The sequence below is a fragment of the Platichthys flesus genome, chromosome 9, assembly GCF_949316205.1.
Source record: "Platichthys flesus chromosome 9, fPlaFle2.1, whole genome shotgun sequence".
NCBI classification, from domain to species: Eukaryota; Metazoa; Chordata; class Actinopteri; order Pleuronectiformes; family Pleuronectidae; genus Platichthys; species Platichthys flesus.
The window spans coordinates 15858559-15883047 of NC_084953.1; the positions used below are offsets into that span (position 1 = coordinate 15858559).

The 24489-nt window shown below is 41.8% G+C and overlaps 2 protein-coding genes across 2 annotated transcripts in view; one reads left to right on the top strand and one right to left on the bottom strand.

Moving 5' to 3' along the window:
- sema6bb (sema domain, transmembrane domain (TM), and cytoplasmic domain, (semaphorin) 6Bb) overlaps nt 1-24489 on the bottom strand; it is a 74029-nt gene that overhangs the window by 21997 nt on the left and 27543 nt on the right. The window contains exons 10-15 of the mRNA XM_062395726.1: nt 21210-21341; nt 20602-20751; nt 19178-19357; nt 15495-15635; nt 11977-12054; nt 8768-8826 (exon numbers count right to left, since the gene is read on the bottom strand). Of these exons, the coding sequence (XP_062251710.1) occupies nt 8768-8826; nt 11977-12054; nt 15495-15635; nt 19178-19357; nt 20602-20751; nt 21210-21341 (740 nt within the window). The remainder of the gene's footprint in view (nt 1-8767; nt 8827-11976; nt 12055-15494; nt 15636-19177; nt 19358-20601; nt 20752-21209; nt 21342-24489) is intronic.
- On the top strand, nt 4005-7605 carry LOC133960875 (zinc finger MYM-type protein 1-like). Its single transcript, XM_062395727.1, has 3 exons — nt 4005-5881; nt 6367-6466; nt 6715-7605. The coding sequence occupies exons 1-3, from the start codon at nt 4257-4259 to the stop codon at nt 7240-7242; spliced, it is 2253 nt and encodes a 750-aa protein (XP_062251711.1). The 5' UTR covers nt 4005-4256; the 3' UTR covers nt 7243-7605.

Sequence of the window (24489 nt, forward strand, 5' to 3'; positions counted from 1 at the left end):
GGTTTAATTTTGCCAGGTTGTTAGAAATCTGTCTCTGAGGTGTATGCCATAACCAACTTAACTGAAATGACTGACATTTGGTCTGTGGCGCTCATTGGTAGATCTGGAAAAATGAATTCCAATTGCCAAAAATGGCTCCATTTATGATCCTCTACTACAGTGCCTGTTCTAAAGATAGCTTTCTGGGATGGACTCATTTCTTGTCCCGTTGTTATGCTGGTAGCAGCGTTCTTTCTGAAATCGGAACAGTGAGCGGAAGTAAATGAGGTGCCCCAAGTAAAGACTGATTGCTGGTCCCAGTCCACAGAAGCCTGAAGCTGCACCCCCACTGCTGCCCAGAGAGCTGTTCACCTGTTTATTCAAAGTACAGAGAAGTATGCAGAACCCAGAACAGGAGAATCAATCGTCGTTACCCTTTTCGTTAATGCACTGTAAATGATCACACTACCTTAATACCTGTCCCAATTCTATCACAGATATGTAATATACACAAACATGTACTATATGTCCTGAGTCCCAGCCACCACTAATACAGAGCACTGGTCACAGTTTCATTCAAAGTTTATTAATATTGAATGAATCACATGTCTAAATTACACCAAATGTGACACTGCACTTCCTTGGGCCCAAAATAAAACACATCCCAAGTGTGAAGCCAATGAAATGCAAAGTCCTCGAGATATGAAAGCCCCCAGATTTCTCAAATTAGTGTTTATATGTATATATACACTATATATAAGCACAAATAAACAGTGATTAAAATATGTGAAAATGAGAAGCAGAAAAAATAACCACATTGTAGTTTGTACCAAAGAAGATCAGGCAAAATAAGAGTAAATGCCATCAAGTTGCCACTTATTACAACTAGAACATATTGTACAATATTGACTCCAAAGAGGAATTTCCCCCTGAAAAAAGGGAAAAGGACAAAGATTTGAGAACGTCTTTCTTCTTTCCTTGTTTGTTAGGTACAGTATAACTGCTCAGATTTATTTTCTGATCCACTCGAGTCACCCTAAGCCCCCAACTGGTACCAGCTGACTTAGGTCACTCTTCACCCCTATGTTACCTCTTACCTTATCATAATTTTTATCAAGAAATATAATAATAAAGATGGTTCATTTTTAAAATTGGAATTTGAGCTGGACTGGAGGGAGAGAGGGAACATTTATTGTGCAGCTGCAGACAGAGAGTTTTCCTCACAGAGAGAAGCTCAGCAAAGGAAAAGTGGAAATGAGATGGCTTCCCCAAAGAGAGATAGATAAGGCAGACTTTATCTCACCTCCCATCTGCTGGGTCAAAGTACACCAGGTGGAATGAGTCCAATATGGAGATATTAAATTAGATAAGTAAAATAAGATACAAAATCCTTCTGTTTATCCCACCAATCCATATCCCTGAGGAGTTATATGAGCATCTGTGTTTGTTAGTTCTGTGTTCAGAGTGAATGACGCTGACAGACAAATACAGCGATGGTGTGCAGGCAGTTTTCAAAGTGTTAATAGTGTCAGCGACAGTTTGTCATAACAAGGCCATTGTGCTTCTCTGGCTTCCTCTGACTGAATTGTGCATTTGCAGATGGCTGATAGAATCTGTCCTACAGGAAGACAAAGATAGATGGACTTAGGCTCTAACTAGGATGAGGAAACACTGGGGAGAGATCCCATACCCGAGACAATGAAAGCGTCAAATAAAAAAAGTGGATACGGATGGGCCGCAGCACCTACTTCATCACAATATCTGAGATTGGTGGCAGCCCTCAGATGGATGTCGGCTCACGTTCCAGCCGTGCCAGCAGACGACAACAGAGCTCTCCTCTGTCAACAGACTGCAGCTCAGGCATATTCCATGACAGGATCAGACGCAGGGGCACACATGCCCCACAGCTAAGAGCTTCCTCAAAGACGGGGCCAGTGAGCAGGACGGTACATCTCCATCTGACACCGGTCCAAGAAGAACAGAGATCATGGAGCTGCACCAGTTCACCTCCAAAGTGTAACGAGGGTAAATCTGAAGATTCATATTCTGTTTTATTATTGTGGGCAGTTTAAAGAAGCACTCCACTAACTTTACAGGCCATGGTCAATTTATTAATCACAGCTAGTTCTACACAGTCTGCGACGCAGGTATATTAGTGTAGGATCCCTGAGCTTGGACCTAACTAGCTGTAGAGTATGATACTATATCTCTCAATAAGAAAGAGTTTCACAAGGTGAGCTATTACAACGTTTGGTGATATGATTTAAGAAAAGCGGTTTCCGTCCGTGCCCAGTTAAGATCTGATATCCTGTTTCTTCATGTAGAAATGGGTCAGGATGCTACTTTGGGGAAATAAAATTGGACATGACATTATTTAACATGACAGAAATCATCTTTAGAAAAACAATTCCACTTTTTAGTTTGGTCAATGTCCCATCTACTAACAAGCGGTAGGCAGGGTTTGTGATCTATTTTGCAGCCAGCCACTAGGGGGCCATTAAGATGCTTTGGCTTCACTTAAGGGTAGCTGTCCTCCATCTTTATATGGAGTCTATGCTTTTAACTTAAACAACTGGACTGATTTGTAACAAAGCTGTAATCAGTTTCCTGTTGCACACTAAATATCAATGTTGGTAAAGACGTCTTATAATTCCATGAGGGACGGCCCGACAATTCTAATTATTCATTATTTCATTCAATTCACATGCATTTGTTTGGCCTTTGTCCAAAGTGAAGAAGAACAATCCAAGCATCAGTTCACCGTGAGTATGTCTGTCTGTCTGATAGATTGCAGAGGGAGAGTATATCCAACTCATTCATTGTTGGGACAAAAATCATGACATTTCTGCAGCTTTGATTTTGAAGTTTTTAAAATATGACTCTCCCTCGTGTATCCTGACTTAATTGAAGAGAATTATGAAATCACTCGAGTACTTTTTTTGGGGGATCATAGAAATTCGACCACCTATTCAGAATAAGGGGAAGTGAGTGATGATTTAAAGTGCACAGATAGTATGCAGCTGATGTAACTACATCTGCAGCATTACTGTCATTTCTCTCTGTGACCCCCCCAAAGCCCGACCGCAGAGGTCAGGATATAACACGTGGAGCTTGTAAAACAGTCCATTAGCACTTAGCATGAGTGATAATGTTCATCTGTCACCCACTGGTGTAGTGCAGGAAGTAGAGGAATGATCATAGAAGTTGCTACTTTAATTACAAGCTGAAGTGCAGTTTCGTTGTGGAGAAGAAATTCCTAAAAGTTTTCATCTAGTTTATATTGTTTTACAAAAACTACGACAGAGTATTATGGCCCCCCCAAAAAAGGATAATATTGCAATTTAATTTTGACAAGAATTAGTTTGTAAGTGCAAGAATAAAGTCATAATTATATGAGAACATCCATCATTTTGTAATATAACGTGAATAGTCTTTACTGATATACGTTTTAGAATACGTGTCATGTTGGAATATAATTTATTCCTTATATTGTCATTGTCTATAAGAAGATAAGCCTGTCGAGGAATGGGAAGCATCTTGTTATAGGTTTGACAAAAAACATAATAATCTTTTGACACATCTGCACCATATTATTAAAAGTATCCAAACTATGTCTATTCAAGAGGAAGAACCACACAGACTTGGATACAGGTGCATTAAGTGTAGTTCCTCAAGAAACAATAAGATTGGTTCAAGATTTTGGCGTGAAATTCAGACGAGCACTGGTTCTCCTTCCTGGTTATTCCTAAACATTTTTTTCTTTATCCTTGTCCTATTACGACCTCTTCCTCGATAAATTACGACTTTATCCTCTTAATATTGTGATATCATTCTTAAAATCTCAACATTTTCTTCTTCAATATTGCCCTAATTCCCTGACGTAAGAACCTAATCTACTGGAATCCAAACAAGATGAATACACCGGTTTCAAATGAAACGGAAATGAACCGGTCTTGGAGCTACACCAGGGGCGGCCGGCCAATAGAGGGCGATAGGGCGCCGCCCTCCTTGAGTCAAAAAAAAAAAAAAAAAAAAAAGATAATATGCCTAATATTTTTTTTTAATAATATATCATATGTATATATTTTTTAGTGATAATGATGCTAACCAATACATTTTGTAAAAAATTAAGCCTGTTTTCCTCTGAGCAGTTGTGTTTCATACCAACCGAGCGCTATGGGCGATTTCAGCCTGCCTGGAAATCGCCCCCAGCGCTCTCATTGACTTTCATGTAAAAGCTTTTTTTTTCAAACTGCAAGCCCTGCAATGCATTCTCTATGGGTTCCGGGAGTGCTTGCACTAACGTGATTCCGTCATATCATACGTACACTACAGTGAACGTCACGTGGTGCTTTGCTGCCGCCGCAGTCACGTTCACGATCGTCATGGCGAATATTACAGCTCAGAGCAACTCCATCATTTCATTTAGAGAATTACCATTTAGTCGTCGAAGCAATCAGGAAAAATTGGCTGTTAAACAATTAGGACCACCCCGACCAAATTTAAATATAAAACAAATATCAAAGAAAGGAGGCAAGTCGTACACCAGGGGATTTTCGCGGTGCTGGTACGAGAGGAAAAACTGGCTAGCAGGATGCGAGCTAGCCAACGGACTCTTCTGCTACCCCTGCGTCCTCATCCACCCTGATGGCTGCACCACGGAAACACCTTGGACTACAACAGGTTTCAAAGATATGCATCATCTGTCCGAAAAAATAAAAAAGCATGAAGCATCGAGGATCCACATTGACAGCTGCTTAAAACTGTCAGCGTTTGGGAGCGTCAACATTGCTACGCAGTTGGACGATGGCTACAGGCTAGCACTGCGTCGGCACAATGATGAGGTGGGAAAAAATCGCCACATTCTGGGCCGCCTGATCGACGGTGTTAAGTTCTGCGGTGTATTCGAGTTGGCCTTGCGAGGCCGAGACGAGAGCGAGGGATCCAGCAACCCCGGAATTTTTCGAGGATTGGTACAGTTTATTGCATCCCTAGATGAAGTTTTTGAGGAGCATTTAAAAACGGCCACCGTCTTTAAAGGCACATCCAAGACCGTCCAAAATGAGCTGCTCGACTGCATGGCAGCTGTCATTAGGGCACGCATTACGGAGGAGGTGAAGTCGGCCAGCTTCGTTGCGATACAAGCTGACGAAACAACGGACGTCTCGACTCAGACTCAGATGGTCATGGTATTGCGATACATTGATGGGAGCCATGCTGTTCAAGAGCGTTTTTTTGAGTTTGTCCCCCTCTCGTCTTCAACGGCTGACTCGATTGCCACTGCTATTATGGAGAGACTGAACAGTCTATTCACCGAGGAAGAGAGGGGTAAACTCATCGCGCAAGCATATGACGGGGCCAATGTGATGAGAGGAGAGAAGGCTGGTGTGCAGCAAAAAGTGCGAGAGCATTACAAAAATGCACATTATTTACATTGCTATGCACACCAGCTGAATTTGATCATGCAGCAAGCCACTTCTCAGGTCCCAGCAGTGAGGGTTTTTTTCTCGGATCTGAATGGCATTTCTAGTTTTTTTAGTCGGTCACCCAAACGCACCACCATCCTCGACCAGGTTGTTGCACGAAGGCTGCCAAGAGCATCGGCCACAAGATGGAACTTCAACAGCAGGGTCGTGAACACAGTCTATGAGAACCTAGATGACCTCATAGAGTGTTTTGAAGCCATCAGCACAGACGGCTCATTTGACTGCACCACAGTGAGGGAGGCATCTGGCTACCTGAGGATGCTGCAGGACGATGACTTCAAGTTTTTCCTGCATCTATTTCATCAAATCATGCCTCACGTTGACATTATGTACCAACAGCTGCAGAAGAAGGACATTGATGCAGTCTTCATCAAACGTGCTCTGCAGAGCTTCACAAGCAGTGTTCAAGCCATACGGTAAGATAAGTTACACTTTATTGTCACCATGGGGAAATCTGTCTTGGGCACAGTGAATGATTGATTCATTAAAAACTATTAACTATAACTATTGCACTTGAACTTGGGAATAAGGTGCAGGTGCTAAAGTATGAGTGCTAAAGTTAAGTACTTTCCTATTTATTGCACATTATTCTATTGCACGTTCTATTGCATCAGCTTAATGGAGGCCAGAACAAATTATCATTTTAAGCGATTTGATTTGCATCTTAATACACATTCTTCTGCCTGATGGCAGCGTTTCATATTCAGGGAAACTATATTATTTGCCTTTTTCCTAACTCCCTTTTAATATAGGCTCTGTAATGGCTCGTATAGGAGATCTTAAAACAGGACAAAACATACTATTATTACTGGTTTTCTAAGACAGGAACTGTAGGTAATTGCATTGACATACTGAATACGTTCATATACTAACACACACTCTCCTTGTCTGTCGGTTTCAGGGACCAGAGCTCATCTCCAGAGCAGCAGCAAGTAGCAGCAGGAACTACAGGAAAAAGGAGGGCCTTGGGAGAGCAAGACAAGCAGAGGCTGTCTAAGGAGGTAGATGATTTTGTAGTTTTGTTTGTTTATTTTCTTTTTTTGTTCTATTTTTCTCTCACTTCACTTCATTGCATACCTTACTGTATTGTATTCTAAAGTCATGCAGACCTCCTTTTTAAGGCCTCTGGAACCTAGTGTTAAAAAATCACCCCTTCTGTATTTACAGTTACATTCAAGGATGGATGGTGGCAGTGTTTTTAACTCATAGTGTACTTCCAATTTGTGATATACTCTCTTTATTTTGACAGGTCTGTGACACCATCTTGGGCCATGCAAACGAGAGGTTCTCTTTCACAAGCCACCTTGTGAGTGCAACGCTGCTACAAGGAGACCTGTTTGAGCAGTACTCCCATGTGTTCCCTGATGAGGCTCTGAACACCACTGCCAAGGCATACCCCATGCTGAATAAGGCGAAGCTCAAGACTGAACTGTCCCTTATCTACGAGAGTCCAGATTTCAAGGGCTGCAGTGGTGCATTGGCACTCTACCAGGTTCTACAGAGGAACAACCTCCACGAGACCCTATCTGAGACTGTGGCTCTGTTGAACATCCTCATAACCACTCCCATGACAACTGCTGAAGCTGAGAGGTGTTTCTCGACCTTAAAGAGAATCAAGACATTCCTGCGAAACTCAATGGGACAGGATCGTCTCAATGCTCTGGCCATGCTTTCCATGGAGAGGGAACTAGTCAGGAACATGCCTGATTTTAATGAGAGGGTCATTGATCACTTTGCTGCTTTGAAAGAGAGACGAGCAAAATTTCAATACAAGTGAGAAATGTTGTTTTAATGTTGTTGTGTTGTTGCACTACTCAAATGTTGAATTGGAAATAGCTGTATTAATTGCATATCATTAGCCAATTTTTTTGTTTGCTTTGTAATGTACATGTGTCTTATGGGTAAATTCTTGTTAAATAGCACCCAATGTTTTGATTATCACCTTGGATCATTCTTGTTTTAGGAATACTGTAAATATTGCAATGAGTAGGCTATGCCACTAGTTTTTATATATGCTGTCATCAAGTTGTGTGATGAGAACTGTAAATATTATAATTACTAGGCTATGCTAACATCCATTTTTTGTTAAATCAGAACACAACTGCTGCACTTAAAATAAATGTTATCAGATGGAGAAAGAGTATTGTGATTTATTGTAAAGCAGTCTCTTTTAACTTTCCGAGGTATTTAAGGAGGCAAAATGGTAGATGAAAATGTACCGTTAGATGACCACAGTGGGATAGTTCATTCATCAGCCAAAAGCATGTTAACATTCACTATAAACTTGATTTAGCTGTATCAAAAAAATCATATAGAACATGCAGTCGATGTCTGATGTTGCCATTTAGCTGTTCGATGAGGTAAGCAGAAAACAATCTGATTGTACCGTGGATCTTAGCCATCATCGCAACAATTGCCCCCCCTGAGAAATTTGTCAGGAGCCGCCACTGAGCTACACACAGGCTTAATGAAGACAAATAACCAGCTTAACTTGACCAAATCAGCCATCGGCTACAGAGGTCAGCACCTGTGGTGTGGCGGTCAGAGGACCTTAAGTGAGAGAGCAGCATCAAACAGCGCACACATCTGAAACCGGATTAGAGTTGTACGCAGGTTCTGATTATGCAATTTTTATCTGTTCTTTTCTCAGGGAGCACGGCACATGAACTCGGGGAACTTTCATAAGCAAAGGATTAATTTGCACGCATTTGAGTTAGTGCTAAGATCAAAGCGCGGGGCGCGTCGTGGGAGTATCCAAAACCTCTGTGTATCGAGAATAGAGATTTCGCTTTGGCTGTGTACCACTTCTATTTTCATAACGATATGAAGGGGAGGAAGAGGAAACATCAAGGGAGTGCAAGCTGGAGTTGAATGTAATTAACCACTGTGTATACGCAACAAATGCTAACAGACCAAAGCAAAGATAGCGTACAAGTAAGGACAGAGTAAACAGCGAGGAGAACAACGTTAGTTAAAAACATACACAGGGATTTTCTTGCCAGTTCGCAGAAAAAAAAAAAAAAGTCCCAGAATTTGTCTTCGTGGTGGATCTCGGCGGTTACCCTTGGGACAAATGAGATACTAGAGAGCTCTGAGGTAGACAGGGACTCGTCTCTGTGTTTATTTGTGGATTTCCTCTGTATAAACTGACAGTGCCAGGCTCTTCCTTTTCTCTGACTGTACTGTTGTTTACCCTGAAGATACACAAGCTATCTGAGAATCTGGGCAAAGACAACAGAGCGATTAGCTTTAGGGCACGCACGCACACAAACACACACACACACACACATCTCTCCTCTTACCGTCACAGTCACCCAAGTGGGCCACGTTCCCCTGTTCGACATCTTGCTCGAACGGCAGTCTGCAGAGGAGAAGAGACACAGCCATTAATCAGGGGACACGGAGGCACAGCGACGCGGCCACTGACACAGCACAGATTCTCTCTGATAGAGGAAAACTATCTCGACGCTTCAGCGCAGGACAAGCTACACGCAGACGCATAAATCTCTGCAGGTTCCTTTTGACACCTACATCACTGAAATCTTTGTTTACACTGAGAGAAAATAATTAAAAACAGAGCGGTCCTTGAGCCGCCTTATATCTCGCAATAATCATCGTTATAATTTAAAGATAACCACTTATGCCTGGAGGGTTGTTAATTAAGCAAATGAATGCACTAAATTGCAGCATACTTGTCTTCACATTAAATATTCGTGGTATAAGTATAAACCTCGTGTCCTCAAGTATTAGGGAGCTGAAGAAGTTTCAAATAAAATATTCTCCAGAGTCCTAACGAAAAAAAAGAGGTCATTGTGTGAACTTTACGAAAAACCTATTACGCTCCAATGAAAAAGTAATTTGTCATAGGAGTTAATTGCTCATCAAAAACAAAAACTCAAACTTGACAGGTTTTCTATTATTTTAAGGAAATTATGACATTTCTACCAACCCCAGCCCCCGCGCTTCAAAACTCATTTCCCATTTGGACAACAGTGGAGCATGGAAAACCCAAGGGATGAGAATATTATGATGAAGAGAGGAAGCAGAGAGGAAATGAGAACAGCACAGAGACCAGGTGCTTGCAAAGAAAAAGCACAACAGCTTTCAAGGTATCAGGGAAAACTGAGAGGTTACAGTGGACAGACATCATCACGTGTGTCATTACGTGTATTAATGCATGTGAGCACATAGAAAAAGATGTACCTGTTTGGTTCATTCAGTAAATAAAGGCCATGCTGCATATATATATTTCACATTTGAGGTAATTATATATATTAGCCTTTTTTCCAAAAGTAAACAGGAGAACAAAAAATAAAAAGATCATTCATGACACATTTTGTATCATTCATTTAGTTTGAGAAAACACAGTGAAAAAATAACAAGTTGTGTTTTACCTTTTTAATGCATGATCTAAAAACCACTTGAGCCCTCGGCATAGTCTGTTCGAAATAACTGAGACATGACTCACAGTTGTAACCTAATACTTAAGAGTTCATTTTGTATCTGTTGTCAGAGAGCACTTGGCAGCAGAGAGGCTCAGGTGATCTGATGCAGGCCTAAGTAATGATTTAAGGGACATTAAGATATATGGGAGCTTATTTAAAACCACAAGCCTCCGGGGAGGAAGGCATGTTGTGATTGTCACTTACAAAAAGTGGTTGTCTTTAGATTTACTGATGGGCGGAAATCACAAATCAACTATGTTCAGATTTTAGTTTCTTTGTCTTGGTCTGCGTAGGAAACGAATCAGTCAAAGCTACGGAAGTCTCTTGTGATTTAAACAGAAAATTGCTACAAGGTTGTAAATAACCATTAAAACATTTTCATACTTAAACGCAGGCGCACCATTTGGCCCACAGACGACCTTTGAAGACGCATGAGGCGCCTGAGGATGATGAATTGAGCTGATTGGGGCAGGAGACTGAGAAGTACATATTCTGCAATTAGCTCAAGGCTCAGTTTGCAACACAGCCAACATCTGTGCTTTTAATGTCTAGAAAACACTGAAACAAATGGGTGAAACTGTGCTTTGAAACTACAGCGGCCGTCATCCTAATAAAGAGCAATGTTTTGTGTTCAGTCGGCTGCCTCCCATGGTCTGTGGGGCATTCGCTGTGTATACATTAGGCTGCGTGTGTGTGTTTAGCACATATAGTAACCGTGAATAAATGGACCTTGGATAATTAGAAGCACACATACATGCTCCAGTAGTACGCCAGTAAAATGTTCCCTTCCAGTAAAGCAACCACAGCTACTACTTTCATTAAACACACAACATTTTTCTCCCTAGCAAACTGACCGCATTACAATTTGATATTACACAACAACAATCACAGAGGTCTCCTCTGGCATCAGTTTGCAAAGAGAGGTTGCATTATTCCACAAAGAGGAAATCCACAGTAACTCGATGCAAAATCAATTGTCAAGTTGACCGCCCTTGGTAAATCAAATCAAGACCAACACAGAGGCCTTTAATATTATAAGCAGGCAGCCTGAGGTGGTCTTTAAGGTTCACGCTGTCTGTTGTGCAGCCACTACACATGAGCTTTTAGGACCTAATTCAGTAAGCAGTCCGACTAAAGACAGATCTGATTTCACTAGGGGGAGCAGAGACTGAAGGTGAGCAGTCAGACCACTGGGTGGACGGATGGCTCACAGACATCAATACACGAGCGCACACACACGCGCACACACACACACACACACACACAAACAGACAGTCAATAACGTGTATCCACATCCATTCACACAAACCCTTTCAGACAACACATTGTCTGGGTACGTTAGCTTTACCTATAAGTTAAAACAATAACACAATTTGGTCTTTGCAAAGAGAAAGGACATCTATCAATCTATCTATCTATCTATCTATCTATCTATCTATCTATCTATCTATCTATCTATCTATCTATCTATCTATCTATCTGTCTGTCTGTTTATTTGTCTGTCTGTCTGTCTTTCTGTCCGGCAGTCCGACTTCTCACACATGGACTCATTGACAAAGGACAAATCTGTATGGTCAGACTGGGTAAGAACGACATTATTTTGCCTTTGCGAACAGAAGTGATGTATGTGTTTATTTGTAAATAGAACAGCCGGTGACAGGAGACATATTCAGGAAGCATTCTAATTCCAGGTGTGAACAGACGAACTTGGAGTTGTCCACTTGTGATTGGATGCCTTGGGATGGATGTGAATACCGGGTCTGAACAAGGCCAAACAGCCAGAGAAAGAGCAAAGGAATTCCAGAGCAGATAAATAATGTATGACTCTGCGGGGGTGCTGTCAGAGAAATAACTTTGACGGGAATGATAAAGGCTGAAACGAATCAAAACTAAATATAAAAAAAAAAGATTGTATTAAAGAGAAAGAACAGAGGAAGATGGTAAAACAACAAATAAAACTTCACGTATACTATAAGACTGACAGATGAATAAAGCAGACACATACTGGGTGATGTATGTATGTGTGTTGTAGTGATGTACTGTATATACAAACAGAGGTGTCATACCTGGTCCCAGGTCTGAGGAAGGAGCAAGTGCTTCCTCTAGTCCAGCCACAGTAAGGATCTCTAGCGGCGATGCAGTTCCTGTAGAAAAAGTCACAAAAATGAATGTGATGGTTGTGTTTTCTGCTCTACTTGATCGTGGGATATTTTAAAACATGAGAGTCTGGACCATGGTCCAAACCAAATGTTCACAATGGATTCGGTTCATTTTGGTTTAACCTTGTTATTCAGGGAGCGGACTGAAAACTTTTGAATGAATATACAGTACGGTCTGTCGTCATCACTAAAGTGGGCTGCATCTACCTTTACTTGACATAGATTGATGTGCAGACGATGGATTATTACTGTACACTACCACTACAATGAACGTCCTTGTCCTTCAAACGATATATCATCAGAGGCAAAGACTACAAACAATCCTGCGAGCTGCTTCTTCTACTTCCTCTAATGTTTAATATTATCTCAACTTCTTACGAAGGCTCCAAAAGACTGAATTACCCACACTGCAAAAACGCACACATTTTTTCTGCTATAGCCTCAAGATTAAGATACGGTTTATTTATACCAACACATGCAAAACACACTCAAGCAATGGTAGGTAAATTTATCCTCTGCATTTAACCCATCTGGTGCAGGACACACAGAGCAGTGAGCAGCCATGTACGGCGCCCGGAGAGCAGATGTTGGGGGAGTAAGGTGCCTTGCTCAGGGGCACTAGACAGGGTAGGGAGAATTCTCTTGGATTTTTGGACAGATCAATCCAGGTTTGTCTTTTGTTGTCTCTCCGTGGAGTCGAACCAGAGACCTACTCTGCCCATAGTCCAAGTCTCTGCCACTAGACCACCGTGTGTCTACCCGTCATAAGATGTGTCTTCTGATTTCAGAAGATATGGGTCGCTTAGATAAAAAGATTAAACTAGGTATTTTTACTCCATTCTTGTCTCTAAAGTTTTGGATATCAGACAATGAGATATTTACTGTGAAGGTTTTGAGGTTTCGACTAGTGTTGTAAAAAGAACATACTGGTTTCAGTCTGAATTATCTGGAAAAAGGGTTTTGCAGGAAAGGAGTTGCCCAGTGATTAGTTACTGCTGACCAATAAAACCTTTCTCAGTGGTTGGCTGCAAAACATGAGATTTTAATGATGGTTCTGCATGGGGAGTTAAATGAGGTTAGAGGGTCAACCTGTAAGTGTTTACTCTTTATGCATTGGACAGCAGATTATTTACTGTGAGATGTTAAATGAACAAATATGGATTTGAGCGTGCAGGCTGAGAGCAGGTCAGAGAGGAATCAGTGCGTCAGCTGTAAACACACTAAATCAAAAGTTCTCACAAACGCTCATCAGAGGTTAAAAATTCAGAGCTGAGCTGATGAAATGTCTCCAACAAACCTTGAACACACTCACACACGCAAGAATAACTTCGTACGCTGAGCTGAACGAATAAAACTCGCACACTTAACACAACTAAGAAAGCATGTGAGTTTGAATCACACTCGTTTATGACTCACCTGGTCCAGTGAACACTGTGATGTGCTTGTGTGTGTGTGTGTGTGTGTGTGTGTGTGTACCAGGTTGTGTTTGTGTGTTAGTGAACCCCTACGCTCCACAGCTACAGGCATCAGCGCTCGTTGAGCATGCCAGCAGAGATATACGCTTATCACTCCCCATTACCTCTATGTAATCATATCTGAGGGCAGCGATAATTTCTGACTCTGTTCTGCTGCTGGAGTAAACTTTTCAAACATGAGTCGTCCCACCCGAATAAACTTCACAGCTTTTACACCAATCAACTTCCAGAATAATCAACAGTCGAACTTCATCTTTAAAGGGGACATATTATGCAACAGTTGATATGGTTCCTTGGGGTCTTAATGAAATGTCTGTTACATATTTTGGTCAAAATACCACAAGGATCATTTAAAACAGCCCTCCTCAGATTGACCTGTTCTGAGTGCCCCGCCCCCCTCAACCCCGGTGAGCCTGGCTGTGAGAGCCCTAGCTCCCCAGCGCAGCCCCGCAGTGGGAGCAGTGGGAGCTTGAGCTGGCGCAGCAGCAGAATCCTTCCACACTGTTGAGTCAACGTTTAGAGGTGTCCCGGGGGGTCCCTTGTTTATGCGGCCACTTAAATGCCTGACGGGTAGCAGCAGCGAGCTAACGCTAGCCGGGCTCCACTGGCCCGCTTGTCCAAGGCCATGTATCGAGACTCCCTACATGGGCATGGTGGGACTATGACCTTTATTTCGGTTGTACTCCCATTCGACGCACTCTAGCGTATCGTTTCTGACATAGAGGAACCACAACAAATCGCGGGAGGTTTTTTTTTTCAGAGTCTTTGGGACGGTAGACATGCCAGATACCCAAATTAACGTGTAGAAGCACTAGAAAAGTGGAATTTTCATAATATATCCCCTTTAAAGGGATAGTTCACAAAAAATGAAAATGCACTCATTATCAACTCACGATGGAGGGTGAAGTGTTTGAGTCCAATAAACACTTTAGGAGTCTCAGGGGTAAACAGTGTTTCAGCCACAGTGACTGATTCTTCAGTTTTAAAACAACAGAAAGAAAAAACAACATGCCTCCATGCTGCTTGTGTGGTGTCATCCAAGGAGTTTATCAGCCGACTTTTAGGCTTAAAACATGGTGTAAATGACATCGTTTCGAGTTGAATATGAAAGTCAGCCACACTTCATCGGCACAGTGGTGAGTGGATAATGAGTGAATTCATATTTTTGGGTGAACTATCCCCAAGTCTAGGTTAATCTGTAAATGACAGGCCTCAATTATAATTGTTTGTCATAAGGGTTTCTTTTACTTAATTAATCCACTGTTACCTTAGTGATAAAGTGTGATGTTAAAATTCCTTTTGGAAATTGTTTATGTGTACTGCACAAAACAAAAACAAAACAAAAAATTATTGAAAATAATTACATCTTATATCAAATATTTTTTTGAATCTGTATCTGCTGTAATTAAGATAAAAAATTAAAACAGAAGCCACTAGATTAGTATTTAGAAGACGCTAGTTTACTTTCCTCATGAAATACATTCTCATTTATTAGTTATTAAATTACTCTAGTATGTATTATAAAGGCAAAAATAATCATCATTATCATTATGTGGTAAAATTACAGTGCATCTATAATAAAATGTTAACTGCTTGCTGATGCAATAATACAGCAATACTTTTAATGGTGGTGTATCACACTAACAGCTTTTATTATATTTTCCTCCAATTTACTGGCGCTTTTTTATTGGGTTTTGAGTCATTTCAGGGCTCTACAGCAGTTTGCAGATTATCACCTTGCTCAAGGGCATGGTGACGTTTGCTATTATCACCATTATCATTACAAGAAAAATTAAAGTCAGCTGCAGACCAGCAAGTCTAGAGCTGGCAGGGCTTCACGTCTTCGTAGAGGACACTTGTCAAAGTAAGAGATTTTCTAAATGGTCACCAGGTTTCTCATTATGCTGCCCTGCTGCACTTCTGCTTGCACAGTATTTGGTGAGGACTTACTTCATGCACCGGGAGTAGAGCTGGCATCGGGCCACCGGCACTCTGACCACACAGGAGGGGAAGGCAAGGAGGAGACTGTGGCTCGGCCGGTCCAGAGTCAGAGACAAGAGCTGCCGGGCCTGAGGGGAGTCTTCAGCACACCTGCAACACGCACAAAGACACAGGCATCAACACAAAACACAAACAAACATTAGGCCATTACTATTACCAGACCGAGTCTGCACATTAAATGTGTGACCTCAGTCTGAGCATAAGCAACGAGAAAAATAATCCTTCCTCATGACTCAATGTGTAGCACAACCAAACGTTAACCGCTCTATAAATAAAAACCATTGTAAAAGTGAAAGTACCAAGAGACTGTCCGTGTTCGCCGGATGTTACAGTGTCAACCAAAATATGCACTGTGCTGATTGTGTAGGTCAGAGGTCAGCTGGTCATCAAAAACAGCAGCCAGGAGTTGAATCACAGCTAATTGGCACTTAAAGCTGCGGCAGCCGGCAACAACCTGCCTGAGCGTAGTGGATTTATACCTTTTTATGCACATGTACACTCATGCACCGGTTGTATCTGGATGGTTTATGGTAATGATACTGAGACCGAGCCCGCAGTCATTAAGAAGAATCTATCATTCTGCTAAGGCCGAGCTGTGAGTCATTCCTCACAGCCAATAAGGAGAGGGAGAGAGATGTGGGGAGAGTGAGCAAATAGAGGAAAAAGATAACGAATCCTGGAAAAAGGGAAAGAAAAAGAAAAGTTTGAAGACTGGTGAAAATAAAATAAAGGAAACAGGACCATGATCATAGAGGGGGATAACATACAGGTTCTATTACAACCTTTTCTGCCATGCACTCTAGGAAATATCCAGAAGATTTCACGTTTTCTGGAGTTTGTCCTTCACATGTGAAGAACATAGCAGGTGATTGTCCCGGTCAGATGCGTTCGACACAGGAAAATGTCCAGAACATTCAAGTGCGGGTTGGGTAGTACTGTATTTGCAGGGGGGAGAACATGACTTCCCTTTTTGTTCCCAAGACATAGACACAGCCCTTATCTCCAAAACATCTTTGTCATATATGTTACCGGTTTTGTATCTGCAGACATTTCCATTCTTTTGGTGTATTTCAGTTATGTGTCTGTCTTGGTTAGGGTTAGGATGGGACAAGTTCCTTTAAATGTACAAAATAACCGACTTAGACATTTGTCAACTCCCCTGAAGGAAAATCATGAAAATGGTCAGTGCAGGTCTATTAGCAGCTTTAGTGTTGCATCTCTTTCAGGTCATTTTCTGGTCCATTATGGCAGCAGAAAAGTCATGAACCAGTGATTTCCATCTGTGCTGACCTCTTAAAGGATGACTGTGTCAGTGGCCCTTCCTTTCTTTACCCCTGGGTTTCACGCAGCACACAAGGCTTTTCTTTGTCCTGTGCATGGAAGGTGAGGTTAAGAGTTGCCTGGAGCTCTGTCTCCTGATTAGCTGGGTGAAAGCTGTGATAGCTGGACTGTCACTGACCTCCTGGTGGGCTCGCCATGCACATCAAATTATCCCTTACAAACTGGCTCCAGGCTACACCAGCTCATTCAACACACACACACACCCCTCATTTCACTTGCCATTACTATCCCTCAATTTGTCATGTCTGAAGCAGAAAAAAGATGCTGGGACACAAATTGGCAAACATTTTGGATGGGAATAGGAATGAGAGAAAGAGTTATACTAAATAAGAAGTGGACCAGTATGGACTGGAAGATGAGGTTTCCAGGCAGTTGGTTCGAGAAATATTCCTTCCCCCCCCCCCCCGTTATTGCAGAAGAAATTGCATATATATATATATATATATATATATATTTGGGAGGAAAATTACCATAGCAAAAAGCTAGTTTACGGAAACATGTACTTTCTTTTAAAATGCCTCTAATTAGGCTTGGTGGCGGATAATCAGCTGCTAAATCTGCCTGCAAGTGTGTGACAATCTCCTTCCCTCCACCCTGCGGCTCTCCGCCACGTGGAAACAAAGAGGAAAAGCAAAAAAATCGGTTTGAAAGGGAATTCTATTCCACTCGGATCTTTTGTTGAGATCCAAGTATTAAATATGATTCTGCTTCAGACTGATGATAAAGGGTCACTTTTTCCTGACAGTGTAATTTTGGTCTAGATTAAGGATGATGTGATTTTATCATCACTTCATTACTTTCTGTTGTTTTCCCCGCAATGTCGTCCTGTAGTGTGTCTCAACCTCATTAGAAGATGGGAAGATTTGATAATGAATATTAGTCTCTAATCCTATTCTTTTTGGTTTGTCCTGTTTGTATTCTCTTCACGGGGTTGTATCATCTCAGCTCCAGCTCAGTTATGAGTATTTTTTAAACACACGTCATGTTTTGAGGTTTATCTTTTTCTTTCTGGGACTCTTTTCCTTCCAGCTCTCCTTGCTGTGCACACGTGATCGCAGACATCCCTTTCCAGGCTTCCCCTGATGTAAATGTCTTTCTCTGTGAGCTGTTTTAGATCAAGCTCTCTCTACAAACATGTTTGTTGCCTTAAAATATTTCTTTTACATTTTAAGAACTAAAGCTTAAGCAGCCAGTTAACATTGCTGAGTACGCGGGTGAGAAATGGAGGGAAACTGCAAGCCTGGCTCTGTCTTGAGATAACCAAACCCGACCTATTAGCACCGTTTAAGCCGACCCATTAAGGACTGCTGCACACTAGTGGATTTCTTGACCGATGGGAGAACAAAGGCATAATGAGAACACACACTGGGCGATTTGGACAGAACCACATCACACACTGTTCGTTTGTAGGAAAAGATTTCACAGTGGCGATTCCAGAAACTTGAAATCTCACGGAAACTCGCAATATATTCTTCTTCCTCTTCAGATTCTTTAGAACGATTGGCAAACAACTTTGAGGTGCATTACAAACAGAGCGGAGGACCGTCATTGTGTGTTCTGCAGCGGGAAAAAAACGTGTGTATGCTACTATGAATGTAGCCTTAGAAGGGGTAAACGTTTTTTTCATCCAGCTGTAGGTGAGTTGTTTTTGGTCAAAGCTGTAAGAGTACGTAACATCCGGTTGGTGACACTTCCCAGTCAGCTTGCTCTATCTTTCTATCTCTCTCTCTCTCTCGCTATTGCAGGTTTCTGTCAGAGACGATTATTTTCGGAGATTTGAGACGTCACATAAAATGTTATGTCATTTTAATTGTTCTTGTTATAATGATTTATATCCAACTGCTCGGGTTTCATATACGAAAGTTGGCTGCAATTTGTTATCTGATGCTACAAAAAACAGGGTGAAGCGTCATGATTGACAGCTTCGACTGACTGACGAGGCGGGACCTCCTACGGCGGCTCCACACCACCATCACTACTGCTCAGATTCTTGCTCCAAATGACGATATTTTAGCTGTTGTAAAATAGTAGGAATAGGAAAAGTGTCATCCATCTCTATGAACACTTTATAGGTCACTATCTATCTATCAGTTTGGGAGGAACTAGTATGTGATTTAGTTAACTTGGGAATGAGCCAGGTTGATTCACCTTTTTTTTTTCTAAGCTAAGCAAACCAGCTGCTGCCTGTCGGTTCATATTTAACGAACAGCCTATAAATTGACATCAGTCTTCTTATTCAACTCTCAGTAAGAAAGCAAAACGTTGAGTATGAATTAGCTTTAACATCTTACTTATCAGGGTTGAATCCCTCCAGCTCCTCCAGGAAGATGTTACTGGTGGTGATGGAGTTGTCCTGGTTGGGCATGATGAGGAACTTGAGGATGCTCCCGCTGCTCGACCCGAGGAACATGACGGTTCTGTTTCTGTGCGGCCCGGCTTCTGTGTCCAACACAATCTTATTCAGCTGGTACCTGCACAGAGAGGGCGGACTGTCACATTAACACCCCCACACTATTGTGCCGCTCATTTGGGACTTTTATTCCACGAAAGCTAAAAACATAGTGAGGAACTTTCTGGAGGCGAGCTTATGATTTAAGCACATTGCAACTGATTGGGATGTGGGTATAAAATACACTGCCTCGGGTGAATTTAAATCATGATATGTTCATTTCTCATGAGTCACTACAAAATGAAACGAATTCCTCAGAGAAAAGCTGCTCATCAAATCTACATAATAAACTAATCATGGCAGAAATTCAATCATTAATAACATCAGTCAAGTCAATGGACTGGTCCTGGAACAATAGCAGAGTGTTGCTCTGCTACACACGGGCCTGTGTATGTGAGTCAATGGAACAAAGAATTGAAGCCATGTTGTGCCGGGTGATTAATATTCCATATACATCCAGTTCCCATAATCCCCAGGGATGCATGCATTGATGTGAGACTACAGCTGGTTGACTGCTACCACATGATGCAACAGAACCAGGATAACTTCCAGCAGGATTAGTCTTTACTTCAGCAGCATGAACAGACAGATCACGTGTGTGTTTGAGTACAAACTGTGTGTTTGCAAGTCTCCTACACTTCAACACATCATACAGGAATATAGGGAATATGTCAATTTATCAGTTCAATCAAAGTTTGCTTGAAAATAAATACAATTTTAGGAACACTACAATTATTTAAAAATGTGTTTGCTGCACTAACTTATGTATAATATTTAGTTAGTTCAGTTTGTTGATTGTTTTTTTTGTTTCTAAGCTAGTTTCTACAACATCTAATAAAATGATTTCCATGAAACAGGGATAACCCACCAAGTTTTGTTGGGGTTGATATAGTACAGTTTTTCTCTTTCCTAATATTTCAAGAGTTTTCCAAGGGAACAATTCATGAATATTGACCATTAACAAAAATCACATTTATAGAAGATATATTTATATACATATGTATATATATATATATATATATATTTGGCAGAAGAATGGGCCATTTTTTGTGTTTTGGCATTTTAAAAATTGTCCCTGGGAATAATTTATGGATACTGAAGAAATAAAAATCCAGGCAAGTTTAAAGGACTGATAATGATGTTGGTTTTAAACAAACTGTTGCTGGAGGTATCCATTCTACTCAGTGCCATTCTGATCAGCGAATCAACTCAAAATCTATGGGGGACAGAGATAGTGTTGGAGTATTGAGCTGGGTTCAGACTCACCTGACCATAGTCCTGACTATCCAAGGTCTTTGCCCGAGTGATGGCACAGCTTCATCCATCAGCGGGTGGGTCTTGACGAAGTTGAGCATGTCATCTGGGAACGAGTTGGACGAATTGAATCTGGATCCTTGAACGGCACAGCCCCCGGGTCTGGGAACAGGAAGTTTTCAAACAAGTTCAGCAGATGGTACACAGGCAAAGTGGAGTTCCCATTTCTGACTACATTGGGCCTTAGTGAAGATATATTTATATCCCCAAGCAGTCTAGACTGTCACGGCCACACTCACAGTCAGACAGATCGCCTTTTTCAACATTAGAGAGACGAGCCACAAGCTCATATCTGAAGAATTTGGACTGTGATGGATGGGGGTGCTGTATCCTTGGGAAAAATAACTTTCCCACATGACTTTCAGTTTGGTAAACAGAGTTTCTACATAATGTGTAACTAAATCGATATCTTCCTGCATTCTTCATATGAAATCTAAACCCCAGACATGAACTGTGCCGGCAGATTTGTGGCTTAAATCACTCAAAATAATGTTTTCCTCCCACATTTGTCCCGTTACAACCTGAACACAGGTGCATGCATTGATTACAGCCATCTGCACCTTGGCTTCGGGATGACTTCATCTGGAACAGGCGTCCAAATGGACTCGGGTGATTTCTGCTCCTTGAACCTCCCTTCGAACACCGACGCCAGCTGCTCCATGTCAAAGGCACACACCGCGGAACCCGGGATGCTGGAGAGACAGGGGTGGATGGAGAGAGAGAGAGAGAGAGAGAGAGAGAGAGACTGTTGATTGATAAAACACTTAGACGAAATGAGTCCGTCCTGTGTCAAGTGGCTTTGCTTTCACATGGGAGTAAAGAAAAGAGACGTGCTGGAAAAAGAAAAGATAAGGTGGAGAATCGTCTTCGTAAAAATAAACTAAGGAAATGGGTTAAAATATAGAAAGTTACTTGTGAGTTTGGGAAAGAGACAGACACCCATTGGAGATGACAAATTGGATTTTGGCTGCTCATATTTTTGACATTCAATGTTTGAAAACAAAGGGAATTGTTATAAAGACGGAGAGAGCGACGGACAAAGATAGATGCTGTCAGCTCAGTGGGGGAAGGATGGATATGCAGCAGATGCAATAGTTAGATTAGACCCTTGGCTGCAGTTTCTGGACGATAAATCCAAATAGGAAATGAGTCACTGAATGTTCTGCCTCTCAAGGAGGGGGGACTTCTTTGTAAGGGAAATGAACCCCGAGGACATGTTCCAGTAAAAGGCCCGGTGCACCTCGGAGGCTGTTTAACTACTCGTGACCCCTGAATAGGGAACAGAACATCTGCTGCAGCAAGTGTCCACAGCCCACACGCATCCTCCAAAACTAAAAAAACACTGTCACAACCAACCATTTAGCTCCTTTTAAGACATATACTCAAATATAGACAAAAATAGTATATCTGGACATTTCTTTGTCTTTCACATATGAATAACACAGCAGGAGATTGTCTGCTTCAGACAAGTTACCAACAACAGGAAAATGCTCAGAACAGGTAGAGGAGGGGTGGTACCTGGGTCGAGCATGGAGGAGGAACGCCCACTCGCTCACTGTGAATTTTAAGTTCAATCTCCTGCTGTATTCTCACTTGGGCTCACTCGGATGTAAACCCACTTGGATCGACAAATTAGTGGGTTCACCCAGGTTGTCATGTTGTCAGGTGCCAGAGCCGCTAAAAACCCTTGTCTACTGAGTCATTTTACCCAGGAGGAATGTCGATTGTGTCCATTCCCATTGCAGACAAAAGCCAGATGTTAGTGGGTGTTAGTGTTTTTTTTGACCAGTGGAAATGGGGCTTTAGAGACACATTCACACAAAGTAAGACTCTTCCTCTCTCTTCCCTCATCATAATGTTTTATTTTAGCGTTGTGGCTGCAGAGACAAAGCACAGGCTGAAATAAAGAGAGCAGTGTCAGGACGAGATAAGGAATGAGTAAAAAAAAAAAAAACATCCCTCGCTTCCCGCTCCAAGACTCAACTCCCTGCTCTGAAAGTGTCCTCATCAATGAGTAATGGTGATTGTGGTGTGAGAGCTGGAGACTAAGTGCTAATACTCCCTGCTGTATACGCATTGAAAACACCTGCGAGGCTGAGTCACCTGCCGCCTGCTGCTGCTCGAGGCCCACCCACCCTCTGTTTCTTTGTATTTCATCCGACAGCCAACTGGAGATGTGAGGGTCTGTGCCCCCGTCATTATGAACCAAGCCGAGCGGTGTTTCTCTTGACCGCCCTTTCGAAAAAAGCCTTTGTGTGTTTGTTTGGGAAGGCATCGCCTGAGGCATCGCGGCTGCAGCGGGGCGCCGTTCTCCTGATGTGCCATTTGATCAGCTCCCGCCGCCTCCCACAGAACTTATCATTCACAGGCAGGGATGTGACTCGAGCCCTGGCCAGGGCGCTGGAGCTGAAGGCGGATCGCTCGACGTCGACAGTGTCTCTCTCAAGACGGCGGGCGCCAGATGTTAGGTGTGACACGTCTGCCAGCTCCACCTTGATGCCAGCTTGGCTTCATTTCGCTGTATTATCCACCCCCCCGACTCTCCTGTTCTCTGTTGCTTCAGGTCACTGGGTTTGCCCCCGTGTAGCGCTGTGTGTCTGACAGAAGTGAGCCAAAAGGCCTCAGGCTGTTTCTCCTCTTTTTTAAATTATTCGAACTCTCCCTTTGTAGGATTCTCTCAAGCGATTATGTCAACATGCAATTTCTTGTACACAAATCTCATTTTCAATCATCCTCTCAGTCTCCCCTCCACATGAGACCACTTCCCTTTGTTTACTTTCACATTTTTCTTGTTCCTCTCTCTGTCCGTCGGAATTTGTCCTTCCTTCACTCTTTCTCCTTGACTGAGGCTGAGTGACAGGCGAGATACGTGCGCTGTCTGTTTGAGAGAGTTTGGAGTTTAAACTACCTCCTCAACATTTAACAAGCTCATTGACGGCTTGGATCAACACCGGCCTCTTGGACACACGATGCCTCACAGGGGTGGACGAGGAAGAGGAGAAGGTAGAAGCCTAAGGAGTATCAACTCAAGCCTTTAACTGGAGACTTGAAATTAACTATATATCATAGTCATTGTAAATAAAGTATAAAATTACCTTCTGAGAGGTTTGAATCCAATGCACGAGGAATGTATATTTTCTTTTATAAATTGTATTAAGTCAAATGTTAAATTTGTTTATCTGTTTTTTTGCATTCTTGGATTGGTCCATTTCAATACTTTAATATAAATTCTCTTTTACTTTTCATAATCTGAAATGTTTTATTCTCAAGGATTCAGTATTTGTCGACCTGTTTGACTGACTTCATGGAAGAGGCGTTGCAGATGACATTAAATGAATAACCCAAAATGTGTTTTTTTTGTTCTGCAGATAAAAGCTCCACCGCCATTTTATAGACAGGGTTTGACATTTTGGAAAATGCACTTATTTGTTTTATTGGCAGAGTTGAATGACAAGATTTATCCGGCTCTTATATCTGTGAGGTAAATATGATGCTTTGCCTCAAAAAAGAAAACAAAGGGAAAACTTTTGCCTCTTTCTAAATGTGAAGAAATCTTCCTTTACTTGCACCTGTACAGCTGACTAATCAACACGCTTTATTCTTGTTAAGGTAGAAAAGCTGAGGTGTAAAAACAACACATTGTAGTTTCACAGGTAGTTATATATGCCAGACTTTTAATTGGGCAGGAGCAGTAGCTCAGCTACAGTGATATCGATAAAAAACAACTTCCTAAAAGAAAATAAATGGCGTTCCCAAGATACCAAAGTATATGTGTAATGTAAAGCACTGGGGGAATCAGAGGGTCAATATTCTTATAATAAAGCTATATTGAAGTTCAGC

What these genes read in the sequence shown, in the direction of transcription:
- LOC133960875 (XM_062395727.1), top strand. Translation starts at nt 4,257, where the DNA reads ATGGGTTCCGGGAGTGCTTGCACTAACGTGATTCCGTCATATCATACG. An exon ending in AGCAGTGTTCAAGCCATACG is followed by an intron (nt 5,882 to 6,366) that starts GTAAGATAAGTT and finishes TGTCGGTTTCAG; the next exon opens with GGACCAGAGCTCATCTCCAG. An exon ending in AGCAGAGGCTGTCTAAGGAG is followed by an intron (nt 6,467 to 6,714) that starts GTAGATGATTTT and finishes TTATTTTGACAG; the next exon opens with GTCTGTGACACCATCTTGGG.